The 14,776-nt window shown below is 32.4% G+C and overlaps 1 protein-coding gene across 3 annotated transcripts in view; it reads right to left on the bottom strand.

Moving 5' to 3' along the window:
* The window catches only part of LOC107618558 (3-epi-6-deoxocathasterone 23-monooxygenase), a 17,709-nt gene extending 3,692 nt beyond the window's left edge, over positions 1-14,017 (bottom strand). For 2 of the 3 annotated variants that reach the window (XR_002353735.1, XM_021110977.1), the window contains exons 1-3: positions 13,768-14,017; positions 1,144-1,474; positions 64-213 (exon numbers count right to left, since the gene is read on the bottom strand). Coding sequence is in view for 2 of the 3 variants with exons in the window: in XM_021110977.1 (XP_020966636.1) it covers positions 64-213; positions 1,144-1,474; positions 13,768-13,991 (705 nt within the window). In the remaining variant the exon portion in view is untranslated. The remainder of the gene's footprint in view (positions 1-63; positions 214-1,143; positions 1,475-13,767) is intronic. The other variant, XM_016320651.2, reaches the window with a different exon arrangement.

Consider the following 14,776-nt stretch of genomic DNA (forward strand, 5'->3'; position numbering starts at 1 on the left):
TAACAAATTAAACAGTATTATGTGTAATAACTTGTGAAAGTAACCACAAATGGATGGGCTTACTTGTAAAGATTGATGAAGTTGAGTTCCTGGTAGGTTTATGGGTAAAGACATAATGCCAGAGATGAATTCTTGAAAATATTTCCTTATAAGCTCCATCTCTTCACTTGGATCCAAATTAATCAATGCCTTCACTAATAATTGAAAGGCAATCTGGTGACAAAAAAAAAAATTGTACCTTGTAAACATGTTTGTTTGAAAAATGATGACTATCAATAATTCCATAAAGATAACTAGCTAGATTTCTTTTTGTTAACATAAATAGGACCAAAAAAAAGACAAGTACACTCAAATTATTATTAGTTTTACATATTACTAACTTTTTCTTACAACTTTCATCTTTACATACATAACCAACTTGTGTATATAGAAAATGATGCCACATACATAAAAATTAGTGAGAATGAGCATCTTTCGTTTTATGTGACGTCCTCTTTTGGGAACTCTTCTCTTTTAAGTCACCATAAAATTGAACATAAATTCCGACCTGCCGACGAAAGACATATGAACACATGCACAAAATGTTGGGTTGGGTTAAAATCCTCGTCACAAGTTNATAATCACTTTAAGTAATTATTAAAATTTCAAAATAAAAAAAGCAAATAATCATTCTTATTTGTAAGTTGATAAATTTATTATTTATAAAAGTTTACAACATTGAACATCAAATCGATTATTGAATTTCTTTAGACACTAATTCATTAATTTATTAGTTCAACTAGCCTAACTATAATTTAACTGGAATAATAAAATAATAAATAAATTATAAATAAATATCTTAAAATATTTTTTAAATTTAAAATTCTACATAAAATATCACCAACTAAATATAATTAATTATCAAAATATGCAAAAATTTACTATAACTTTATTCAGTTGACTTAACTATTCACACTTGAAATTCCAATCCAAAAATTATGCACACTTGAATGTATGTATAAAATATTTTTACAATAATAGTATATTAAAATTAAATAAATTTAATTAAAAAAAATGAATCTCATATCACACATCTTACTTAGTCCAAAAATTGCCACATCTCATATTCACACTTGAAATTCCATCACAAAAATGAAAGCTAACCTTTTTTGTTTCATCTTGTATGTAAATGGGGGATTCCTCAGTCCAATTTGCCATGGATTCTTGAACATAGTTATGCATATCTGTAGTAATCTGAGCCTTGAGAATGTGAGACTTGAAGAAAGATCCAAGGAGTCCATGTATTCTCCTTTGAAGGCTTCCATTGACAAGCAAAATAGAAGACTTTCCCATTAACTCCGTCACAGACTTTGGATAAGAAGGAACAAAAAGCTTTGCATCACTTTGTAGTATGAATTTATTCACATCTGCATCTGTTGAAATTATAGTTGGACTTCCAAATATGTGTGACTTAAACACCTTCCCATATCTGCATCTTGCATGATATACAAATCTATCAATGCAAATATTGAATGGGTTCTTGAACACTTTTTCTTAATTAAGAAAAAAAAAAAAAAAACTAGTTGATTGTTGAGTAGTTGTAAATGTTCATTCAATTTCTAATGATTTTGAGGAATTGTAGGAGGAACGCTAATGCGCTTCAAAAAGAAATAAGGAATGCAACATTTATGAAAGTGAAGATTCAGTTAGTTAATTTAGATAAATTGTTTCGACCAACACTCAAGCATCAATCAATGTTGCCATGCTTGGTCATTTATAGCACTCATATCATCACCTATATTTTGACTCCCCAAAGCGGCTCACACAACCGAATAACATTTTCTGACTGTCTCATATTATTTGATTTGGTTACCTATACTCCTATATCTTTTGGCTATATTATAATCAGGCATATGTGGGATTCTGTTAGAAGCACCAAAAAGGCTAACCTGCGTTATGATATATTTTTAACAAAAATTTTTGAATACTTTAAAGTTGATCTGTTGAATGAGACAGTAGAGAACAAAGTATCCTCAATCCGAGGAGGAGGAGCGACTAAGGGAACCAAAGAGGGCAAATCTGTGGCATCAGACAGTGACCATGAGACTCGGCCAGAGTCTTCCAAAACAGTCAAATCCATCAAAGAAATTTTGGGTGAATTCTCAAACATGGCAGCATGATGATTCAATCTCACAAAGAGGCTCGCAAGCAAGCCTCTGAGAGCGAGAAAGCTTGGAAAAATTGCAAAGAAAGGGTCGGCCTGATGTTAGCAACTCTTAAGGAGGATCTTGGCGATAATAGTGAAGAAGGCGCTGAGGACTCTGCTTTTCATCTATCAGATAATTGATGACCGTTGTTTTATGTTATTTGATATTGGCATGATTAGGCTCAATCTTTCTTTTGTAGTAGCATGACTTGATACTCACTGCTTCTTGACACTTTGACTTATTTGGCATCTTATGAGTATTTTGTTATATTGCCAATGCTTTCTTGCTGCAGGTACATAATGTCCCTTTGATGACAAAAGGGAGAGAAAAGCTGAAAATTGAAATATGAAAAACAGGGGAGAAAATAGAAAATAGGGATGAAATTTTTTGTTGAAAATTCATGATCACCCTTGTTATATTTGGTGCTTGATGATAGCTTGATGATAATATTGAAATTGCATTGTGTTTGCAGATACTATTTAATAATGATTTGACAATGCATTTGTTTTATGAAGAATGGTTGATAATTAACCGTGATGAATGTATATGCATGATTAAAACTCTGTTTAATCTTGGTTAATATGCTTAATTTTTTGGCAGTTGCTTTAAACTATGGAAAGCATAAAAACTGCCATGTTTTGACTATATGTGCTTCAAATATTTTTCTTATCATAATAATGCTCTGATATCTTACTTAGAAAAATATTTGAATAAATTTTCTTGTTGATTGGTGTGTGTAAAAGATTGAGCAGTAAATCAGTTTATGATATCAAATGAGTTTTGATTATCAATTTAAAACTGCTCATAAATCAAGCATTTAGCATCACATAATATGCTAAATAATGTTATTTTTGAAGCTTAATTAAAATGTTACAGGTTAGTGCTTTTCTTGGTAAAATAAGCATACATTAAGGGGGAGCTATGTGACATTTAGAAAGGGAGAAAAATTCAAATTCAAAGGGAGTATTCTTTACTCAACCTTTAAATTTCTTTCCATTTTAATTTTAATAATGTTTGTCATCAAGGGGGAGATTGATGAGTTTGGAAAACTCCTATTTAATTTTGATGATGAACAAACATTGTTGAAATATTTAATTACAAAATTATTAATTTGATCTTAATTCACATTTGCTTAATTAATAATTTTGTTGTGCAGATTTTGAGATGGGCCGAAAATGAAATTCTGGTTTAAGCCCAATTGTGTCAAATAATAAGCCTTGCTATATGTTTCTCATGCTATGAGGCTGAATTATTAATTGGGCCAGAATGAATATTATTGGTGCAAGCCCAAATAAATGCTTTCTTATGTGCTCAATGCATGATTCGAAAAAAATTCATCAGGAAAGCAAATGTTACTAAATGGGCCAGATTAAATTACAATGCTACAAAGCCCAATATTATTGTTGATGAATGCTTCCAAACTTGGTCCGAAACCAAGATGAAGAGAAAGCTAATATATGGCTTCTAGCTTCCAACGGAATCCACTTCTAGTGGAATTCAAATTTTGTTAAAATGAAGTTATTACATGCATTGAAAACATGAGAGAGAATGTGACATTGATTTGATTGAAGGCATCAATGCTACACGCCACTCTAAGGGAAGTAAAAGCAACTTTTACCAACTAATTGGTTTATTACATTGAATTGCTTTTTCTTCCAAGTTGTTTATTCTCTCTCATCTCCTTCTTCTTCTTCGGTCATTATCCAGGAAACAATGGAAGCTATGCTCATCTACCAAGAAAAAGAAGAAGCTGCATGCATCAAGACCATCAAGCTAATGATGGCAAGAAAACATACTAAAATAAAAATGAGCTGTAACTAAAATATTCACCAAATATGGTTAGATTTGGTGAAGTAATCTTGAGCTCTTCAAGCTCAAAAAAGGAAGATGAAGATTCGGCCAGCAAGGGAGATTCTTGAAGCATGGCTTGTCTTTGATTCTGCTCAACCACCACAGGAAGTAGCTAGAGTGGCGAAGTGATGGTTGAGGCAGAGATTGAAGCAGATGAAGTCATCATCATCATGAAGCATCAAGGGCCAGAAATCCATCTTGGAGAGCAAGCCAAGGATGGAGAGCTCGGATTGATGAAGGGTGATGATCAAGAAAGGACTAGAGGTAATTGCATGTTGGGTTTTGCATGGTTATCTCTTCTCTCTCTATGTGGCCGAACCTGTTCTGTTTGTTGAAGGAGGAAGAAGTTGGTTCGGTTGTTGGCTTCAATAAGTGGAGGCTTCCCTCGTCTATAATAAGGGTGAACAACCACTGTTTGAAGCAAGGAGTAAGATTTGAGAGTGCAAGGCACAGAATTCTCAGAGCTACCTGAGCTAACAGTTTTCTCTTCTCCTTCAATGTATTCTGTTTTGTATTTTTCTGTTTAATTTTGTCATGTCTTGAGTCTCATGGAAAAAGGCAAACAGTGAGGTTTGTATGAAAAAGCCATAGAGCGGAAAAAGGCAGAGAGTGCAAAATTAAAAGAAAAAGCCATAGATGTCTTAGAGTTCCTTTGTTCATCTATGTTGTGTTTCATGATTCTGTGGGAATCCCCTTGTAAGTTGGGTTAGCACTTTACAGTTTGTAATCAGATTGATTATAGTGAAATTCCATCATGTTTGTGATGGAGACTGGATGTAGGCTGCATTGTACTTAGCAGCTGAACCAGGATATATCTGGGTGTAATCTTCTACTCTCCTCTTCTACATTTCTGTTTCTACTGCACAGGAGCAAAAACCAAAAGTATCTCGTGCCAAGTGACGAGACAAAAAGAAAAGTCTCGTGACTAGGGACGAGACAAAAGAAAAAGTCTCGTGTAAAGTGATGAGCAAAAACCAGAAAAGTCTCCTCTAAGTCAAGCAAGGGTTATCAAGCAAAAAGGGGGCTAAGATTCAACCCCCCTTTCTCTTAGCCACTGAAACCATCAATCTTCTTATCTTATCTTATCTTTACTTTTATCTTTCGTTAACAATGCTTTATATATATTTAGTTTTACCTTCGTAATTCAATCGATCAATAAAAATTTCTTCATTTTTTCTTTTGTTTTCCTATTCTTTCACTCACATATATAAATAAGATTGGCACCCTTACTTCTCAACATAACGAAATGGAGGTTCAAAATAATGCAATGGTGGTCACAACTGTGAAGTTCACATGGACCGTCAACAACTACTCTAACGCTACTCTCAAACATTCTTCGCTGGTCCTCATCCCTGGTACGGTGCTTGCAATATTGAATTAATTCCTACATATGTTAATTTTGGGGTTGTTTTAATTTTTTTGAATTATGTTTAGGAGGATAGTTATATTTCCAGAATTTGATGACAACAACGTAGAAAAGGACAAGTATGAGGACGATTTATTTAAGCTCGAACTGGAAGACGATTGTGCATGTTTGTCAATTTATTTGGCTGCTCTGGATTCTGTTAATCTTCCTGATGAATGGTTCCGATTCAAACATTCAAGCTTCAAGTTGTCCTTAATTAATCAGTATGATAAAAAAAAATGACAAGAACAATGACAAATGGTAAGTTAGTTACCAACAATTTTCTTTTTATTTTATCTTATATTTAAATTAACACTAATCAATTCTTTATTTTCATAGTAAAATTATTAACCCCCTATTATTTCCGAAAGTTAAGACGTATATATATATGAACATTATCATCCATAACCATCCATCATTCCATCCTGCATGCTTTCATCTCTTCATATAACTATTTATATAGTGTATTAATATTATTAAGGCCATGTTTATCGGAAAGTGTAAAAATCTTGTATAAATTTAGTTCTGTCAATTTTTCAGATGATTTTACCGTCAACTTAAACGATAGCAATGCTACAATTGGTTGTTCATCGTTCATGGATATCGACAAATTTCTTCACCCTGAAAAGGGGTTTCTTGTAAACGACACATGCATCATTGTTGCCGAAGTTTATCTCAATGATAATAATGCTTCATTTGATAGTACGTTAGTAAGTTTCAAGGGATTATGCAAAACGAAGAAAGATTATGTTCAACTACTAGAGAAATCATGTTCAAAGTACCCTTTATGACAAGTCATTTTAGCCTAGTTTTACTAGCCTTTTTCTTTTATTTTCAATTGATTTATGCACTTTCTTGAGCCATAAGCAAGCCAATTGGGTAGATTTTCATGCTTCCTTTGATTTAATCAACCATAGATGAATTAATGCAATTTCATGAGGTTTTATGCTATAATTGTCACATATTATGAAAGAATGAATATCTCATGATTTTGAGCATAGCTTTGATGTGTTTGGTTTATTAATGATAGGTGAAGAAAGCTTGGAGAAAGGTTGAAGCAAGAAGGAATGGCTAGGAGGAAGAGAGGACAAAAAGTTTGAGCAAAAGTTTGCCTCAAACTTTAGCTCAAACTTTTGGAATAAGTGAAAACGAACCAGGGAGCAAAAAAGCTTGACCAAAAGTTTGCCTCAAACTTTTGTGCAAACTTTTGGGCAAAAAGCTTGACCAAAAGTTTGCCTCAAACTTTTTGGCAAACTTTTGGCATCACAAATCAACACCCTGGAGAGCAAAAGTTTGCCCCAACGTTTGCCTCAAACTTTTTGGCAAACGTTGGCGCCATGAGTGTGCAAGGGGGAGCCAACGTTTGAGCAAAAGTTTGACCCCAAACTTTAGCTCAAACGTTGGTAGCAGCAAAATGGGGTGGCTGATATGAAAAGTTTGAGTAAAAGTTTGCCTCAAACTTTTACTCAAACTTTTACTCAAGCTTACATGATTCCAAACCCGGTTCACTTCGGTTCTTCTCCAAACTCCAAGAGCAATCAACCAAGGCCTCTATCAACCCAATTCCATCAAGAGCAAAGGCCCAATTGAAGGCTTGAAGACCATTTGAAGAAAGTGTATAAATAGCATAGGATTTAAGTTTTTGGAGAGCCTTTCTTTTCGGTTTTGATTAGTACACTTAGTAGAGAGCTCACTTTACATTTTTTGGCATTGTTGTTTGAATTCAAGGGAATTTGGGAGGAGAATTGATCTCTCTTCTTCCTTGTTCTTGCCCAGCACTCTTTACTTTTCTTGTCTTAGATCTTGGGTTGGAGAATTGAAGGAAATCTGTTTCAATCTCATCCTGAGATCTCTCTGTTTTATTTTACTGCATATTTGAATTTCCATTTTGGTTAATTGCTTCTGTCTTCTACTTTCTCTGCAATTTACAATTTACAATTCCTTTGCAATTGTTCTTGTTGGATCTAGGAAGGCATTGAGATCTAGACTTGGTTATCTAGTCTCTTGGGTCCTGAGATCTGAATCATCATTTTACATTCTCTGTTTACTGCTTTCAAGCTCATTTACATTTCTGTTTCAAGATCCGATTCAATCCAATTCATCTTCCACTCTTATGCTTGTTGCAATTTTACTTTTCCTTGTTTAATTTCTGCAAATCCAACTCCCAATTCCCTTTACAATTCAAGCCATTTACATTTCTTGCACTTTAAGATTCTCGCTTGACTAAATCAACCACTAAAATAAAATTGCTCAATCCTTCAATCCCTGTGGGATCGACCTCACTCCCGTGAGTTTTTATTACTTGATGCGACCTGGTGCACTTGCCGGTGAGTTTTGTGTCGGATCGTTTTCCGCACATCAAGTTTTTGGCGCCGTTGCCGGAGATTGATTAGATTGACAATGATTAAGTAAGGTGGTGGTTTAGATTAAGCACTTTTTCTTTATTTTTGTTAATTTCTAACTTGCACACTAACTGTTTGAGACTTTGTCTCTACTAACTTTCACTGCACTCAAGCTACAGAGTGCTCTGTGTATCTTTGCTGTTTTGGTTGTATGACATGAACCAGGAGAGAGTTTTCCACTTCTGGAATTTCTGAAGAAGTACATCAAAAAAAAAATGGAGGAGACCGGAAGGAAGTCCATGGTGAGAGGAGAAAATCAAAGGCAACAAGATTTTCAACCTCCATGATCAAAGAATGGAGGATGTCAAGCTAATGACAATAAAGAAGCGCTTGTTGGGAGGCAACCCAACCTGAGGTAGTTTTCTTTTCATAACTATTTCAATAAAAAGGTTAATTAGTTTTATCTATATTGCAAGAAGCTAAGTTTGGTGTTGCACACCAAAACAATCTAAGGGAGAATGAAGGATTCTAAGTTTGGTGTTCCACCAAAATTTCATCATTAAACACATTCTCACTCTCTGCATACTGCTAGCTTCAAGCATATTGGATGAACTAGTTAACTATTTCGCTGTTTCTTAGTTTTCAGTTTTATTGCTTTTAAAAAAAAAAGAAGAAAAAAAAGAAAAAAATTTCACACATGGTTAAATTTGATGCATGAAAACCATTGGCAAGGTACTAAGTTTGGTGTTCTCACACCAAAGTAAGTTCAAAGGCCCACAAATAAATCATGCAGACTAACCATTGTTTCTAAGTGCTTGAGGAACAAGCAACTTTCAATATCACTGCAGAGTACCATACAAACTTTTGGAGAGATTAAGCATCATCAACCAAAGAGATGAAAGAGGAATGTGTGGATCAGTGATGATGGTAATGAGGAGTAAAGCAAGCGAACGCCAAAAGGTTGTATTGTTAAGTGATTATCTTACAACAAACACTGCTATGATTGAGAGTGGTTTTGTTTCCCTGATTATCTGTCTGTTTAGTATAGTTTTTTTTCTGAAATTCAATAAGCAAGATGCTTGATCATTCACAACATTTTTCTCTTCAAAACTTGTTTGCACTCAATATTCAAAAAATGCATCACATGAAAGTTCTTTGAAAAGAAGGATTGAGGAATTAAACAATTTTGAGGCAAGCAAAAGATTAGGAGAAGTGGCGGTTCTAGTTGTATGATTATGTATTGAGGTTGCATGCTTATGAAAACTTGCATGGGAGCTCATAGGCAGGATATGAAGTTCAAAGAAGTATTGTGGAGATTCTCAAAAATTTATTGATTCAAGAAGCAGCAAACAAAACAAAAGAAAAGAAAGAAAATACAAAAACATAAAGAACATGGCCCAAGGCTCTGAGCATCAATTACTAGCCAGAAAAAGAAAGAAGAAACAAAACTCAAAGAGTTGTTAGCCTAGTAAATGCTTGTGGTTGAGTTGTGTCAAAGAAAGAGGCTTGAGCAAGTAAATCCTTAGAGGTGCTTTAACACCTAATACCTTAAAACCAACTGGTTTAGGAGTATTGGTTGAAAGCTTATCTAAAGAGCCGCTTTGAGACATGACACTTAGAGTCAAGGCCAAAGCAAAGAAACTATAAGCTGCTTCAAGGTGATTACATATAAAGAGATCTCCATGATACCATTTGGATGAAAATCCTAAGATCTAAGACTCCCAATATGTGAGGACTAGTGAGCACTGAAGCCCTTGCATGAGCATATGATTTAGAGTTCACCCCACTGTTACTTAATCACTTCACTCACAGGACTTTACAAGTTGTTCTTCAATCCGTCTTAATTGAAAGAACCTCTGAGCATAATTCGTTTCTTGGCTTGGGGACAAGTGAAGGCTTGAAGACCATTTGAAGAAAGTGTATAAATAGCATAGGATTTAAGTTTTTGGAGAGCCTTTCTTTTCGGTTTTGATGAGTACACTTAGTAGAGAGCTCACTTTACATTTTTTGGCATTGTTGTTTGAATTCAAGGGAATTTGGGAGGAGAATTGATCTCTCTTCTTCCTTGTTCTTGCCCAGCACTCCTTACTTTTCTTGTCTTGGATCTTGGGTTGGAGAATTGAAGAAAATCTGTTTCAATCTCATCCTGAGATCTCTCTGTTTCATTTTACTGCATATTTGAATTTCCATTTTGGTTAATTGCTTCTGTCTTCTACTTTCTCTGTAATTTACAATTTACAATTCCTTTGCAATTGTTCTTGTTGGATCTAGGAAGGCATTGAGATCTAGACTTGGTTATCTAGTCTCTTGGGTCCTGAGATCTGAATTATCATTTTACATTCTCTGTTTACTGCTTTCAAGCTCATTTACATTTCTGTTTCAAGATCCGATTCAATCCAATTCATCTTCCACTCTTATGCTTGTTGCAATTTTACTTTTCCTTGTTTAATTTCTGCAAATCCAACTCCCAATTCCCTTTACAATTCAAGCCATTTACATTTCTTGCACTTTAAGATTCTGCAATTTACATTTCTTACGTTCTAAGTTTCTGCCATTTAATTTCTTGTTCTTTAAGATTCAGCACTTTAAATTTCAGTTCTCTTTAAATTCAATGCAATTTACCCATTCCCTTTATTTTCCATGCAATTTAAATTCTGCAAATCACAAATCTCTCAACCAAATCTTGATTCGCTTGACTAAATCAACCACTAAACTAAAATTGCTCAATCCTTCAATCCCTGTGGGATCGACCTCACTCCCATGAGTTTTTATTACTTGATGCGACCCGGTGCATTTGCCGGTGAGTTTTGTGTCGGATCGTTTTCCGCACATCAACCCTTCTCTTATTGAAAGCCATAGAAAGAGAAAAAGGAGCCAAAGGTTCAATCAACTTTCATTCACAACATTACTCTTGCATTTTCTAAAGACTAAGAAAGTAAAGGACATGAAGAGTGATCATGCTTATATGGAGTTACAAGATTTATGGGAAGAAGTTGAGATTAGATTTGATGATTTGAGTTGGTTGGAGTCACATGTTAAATCTGCTTTGAGCTATTTTAAGAATGCAGCCAAGGTAAAAAAGCTTAAGGGGGTGTGTAGTTCAAGTATTACTTTGTTACTAAGATTCCATTCTCATGGGAATCAAATATACCTAGGGAGAAGGTGGGAATTGAAATGATGGTATTTTGATTCTCTGGAATCAAACTTGTTTAGGAATAGCTTTTCAAATTTTGAACCAAACATGAAAATATGATATTCTCATCTTAAAATTCCTAGGAATTATTTATAATTCCCCCAACCACACACGCCCTAAGGCTAATGTGGTTGATTTAGAAGAAAAAGCCAAGACCCTGAAAGCAAAAGCAGAGGTAATTGCTATAGATGCTAATCTTGAAACAACAAAAAAAGAATTGGCAAAGGCTGAAGAAGGCTTTGTAGCAAGAGATTTGGATGATCGATTAGGATATGGAATAATACCCTACATCCTAATTAGATTAAGATTATATATAAATATATTTTTGTATTTTACTTACTAGCTAGATCTCTATAATTCTATGAAATCCATAACACTAATGTCTCTAGAATTTTATAATAATTCTATTATTTAGTATTCTACTTTTGTCAATTATAAAATGTTTGGTAGAGTAACTTGTATGCTTTATTATGATCACTAATTTTTGTATTTTTTCTTTTTTTTATTACATTATAATTAATTAAGAAATTTTTTTCCCTTTAACTTTGCTTTTTCAAATAACTTTGTAAGCATTTTGTAGTGATGATGAAAATAAACAAGTCCATTGTATAGATGTAGATTATTAAACTAAGTTTAATTTTAACACTATTGTACTATCATTTTAAATAATGAGTGACTACTTTTTTTTATTTATAAGAGTCCAAATAATTCTATAGATAGATAGAACTATACATAAACTAAAAATAACAAAAAAAATTTTCAGTTTGAAAATAAAAAATTGTCAGAAAAAAAATTGGGAATTTCTTTTATAGACCGATTCAAAGGTGTACCCTAAAATAATGAAAGTAGATACCAATTCTTTTGATATGATTAAAAAAAATAAAAAGCTCCTTATAAGAAAAAAAAAAGTAACTGTGGGGTAAAAAAAATGAAAATAGATTTTTTTTCTTAAAAAAAAATTAGTTCCATTAATGTTGTAAAGTAGCATGATATATAAGATTTTTATATCTTTTATTCCTTTTATATAATCAATTGATATTAAAAAAAATGGATAACATCTTAAAAATACAATACACACATGACGAATTCTGATCATTACGTGCATGTTTGAGCGCCATTATTTTGTTAAAAAAAGATCTTTTTTCAATGAAAAAAGATCTTTTTTTATTTTTTAACGTGTTTGGCAAATTTCTAGTAGTAAAAGTAAAAGCACTAGTAAAATAAAAAAAAGATCTTTTTTGAGAAGCTGTAATTTACATCTTTTTTTAAAAGATTTTTTTTCCTTAAAAAAAAGATGTTTTTCGTGTAATAAATGAACAAAAAAGTACTTTTATATTGTTATACCCAAACATAATTGATAGATAAAAAGATCTTTTTACATGAGATATCCAAACATAAAATTACTTTTACTTCTCTATAAGATCTTTTAAAAAAAGATAACTCGAAAAAAGATCTTTTATCAAAAGTTCACCCAAACAAGCCCTATATCTTAGTATATAAGGATATTATACCTTTTTTTGGTAATGAAAACTACAACCATAGCACCAAATAGAAATTAAAAAGTGAAGCCCATAAGCTACGGTCCAAATGGCGTAATTCTTCTTTCTCACTTAAAAATTTTTAGGTACGAGCCGCATTCTTAATTCTAAAAAAAAAAATAATTAAAAAGTGAAAAAACAGAGCTTTGAGGGGTAAAACCGTAACAGAATAAAAAATGATTGCAAAAGAATTCGTGGAAACTCATCAAAGGATTCTGCAAAGCAAGCGGGTAAAAACTAAAAACCAGAGCTTTGAGGATTGCATAGAGGGAAACAAAAACAGAGCTTTCAACAAGCATCAAAGAAGAGAATTTACTATTTACCACTTACCAAGTTTTCATCTTTCTCGGGTAAACCTCTTTCTCTCAATCAACCTATCATCTTATGTTATCTTATTATTCTATAACGTCTGTATCATTGACATTTCACCAATGGACAATGGTTAATGATTTAGGGCTAAATTTTTATTTTTGTTATTTTTTATTTTTTTTTTTTTATTCTTATCGGTGAGACCCGTCAGATTTTTTTTTTTATCATTCTTATTGAATATATAGAAAGAGTTTGAGTTTATTACATATAGTTGTTAGCTTAGAATTCTCAATTCTTCAAACACATTTGCATGTTATCTCTTATCTGGTTATGAACTTTACGTGAAGTTATTTGCAGTTGAGTTTTCACCTTATAAAAATTAATCAATAAAAAAATAAACAAATAATAAAATAAGCTAAATTTTAAATTTTGAATCCTAAATTATAAATCTAAACTATATCCATGACATTTGTTTCAGAAAAAAAGAATCTAAACTAAAGGAGATGATCATAAAGTTTTGAACTGAATTAAACGAATTACTACTAATAGAATTCATAATGAAGTGATAAAACTTATAAAGTCAAAATTATTATTTTTGAATTATTTTATTTTTTCAAGAAAAAAATCTAAAATAGCTCTGGATAATTACCTCGAAAGACAACGAGGTCTCTAACAAAAAAAAACTCAACTCGATCTCTTACAATTACCTCGAAAGAACAACGAGATTTCTATGCCAAAAAAAGTCAATGTTATTTTTTTTTGCACAGTGTTAATCAATCCCAAAATTTTGACCTCGTTATCTTTTCGAGATAATTGTCAGGGACGGAATAGGATATTCAGGCACAAGTTTAATTTCTTGGACTAGTCAAATTAATAATAATAGAACCCTAATATAGAGAGCAATGAAACTACCACATGATGGAACCAATGTGGAAGAACTTACAAGTGGCGGCGCTTATCGACGAAGGTCTCAGGGTGATGAGAATAAGCAGAAGAAACAAATTGAATGGTTTCTCCAATAAGTGGCCATCCAAGACTCCCTAATAATGGAACCTCATCATCATCTCTCTCTTTTGATTTCACCTTCTTATTATTACTCCTCCTCTTGTAGAAGAAGAAGATCAAAAATGGTGTTATCGCAAACACAATCCAAAAATTGTTATCCATTATTATTATGTGTTGCACTTTAAACTTCCAAGCTTACTATTATGTGATACAAATTGCTAGCTTTGTCTTAAATATGGATAATTATAATAATAAATAATTAAATATGCATGGTGGCTACAATGTTTTTGTTAATGAAAGAATTGAGCAACGTGCATGCGTGTATAAGAGTGCAAGATATGTAGAGGTCAGAGAGGTTTTTGTTTGTGATGTCTTAACTAATTTTTTAGCATTAACGACAAATATAATATTTGTATTTACAAAAATAATATATCCATCCTAACTACTATAATATTTAAATTATTACTTTGTTTAGAAATTATATGTATTCAGAAAAGCATCACGTTCAAATAGACAGCATATTTGAATATAAAAATATGTTGAAGATATGTATATTTATAAATTTGGATGACCAATAATATAATAAATATATGTAGAAATAAATATGTCTACTGGCTAAGTTGACGTGATCTTAATCCAATGAGTTATAGCTTAAATAGCATAATCTTTCCATACTCAATTAAGAAATTACGGATTCGAGTCTTCTATCTTTTGTAAAAAAAAAAAAGTTGACGTGATCTTTTTTTTTTTTAAAAAGAGAAACGTGAGATATTGGCATAAGTTTTGTTGGGAGAAGTCTCAACAAATTTTGAGCATCACGTATAATAATATTTTGGTAAAAAAATTTTAGCAAAATCAGTTAAATTATTTAACGATTTTTAACTATTAATTTTATATAAAATTAGCTGTATTTAAGTTTTAACATAATATTTTTATACATGCATTTG

This window comes from Arachis ipaensis, chromosome B09 (genome assembly GCF_000816755.2).
Source record: "Arachis ipaensis cultivar K30076 chromosome B09, Araip1.1, whole genome shotgun sequence".
Taxonomy (NCBI): Eukaryota; Viridiplantae; Streptophyta; class Magnoliopsida; order Fabales; family Fabaceae; genus Arachis; species Arachis ipaensis.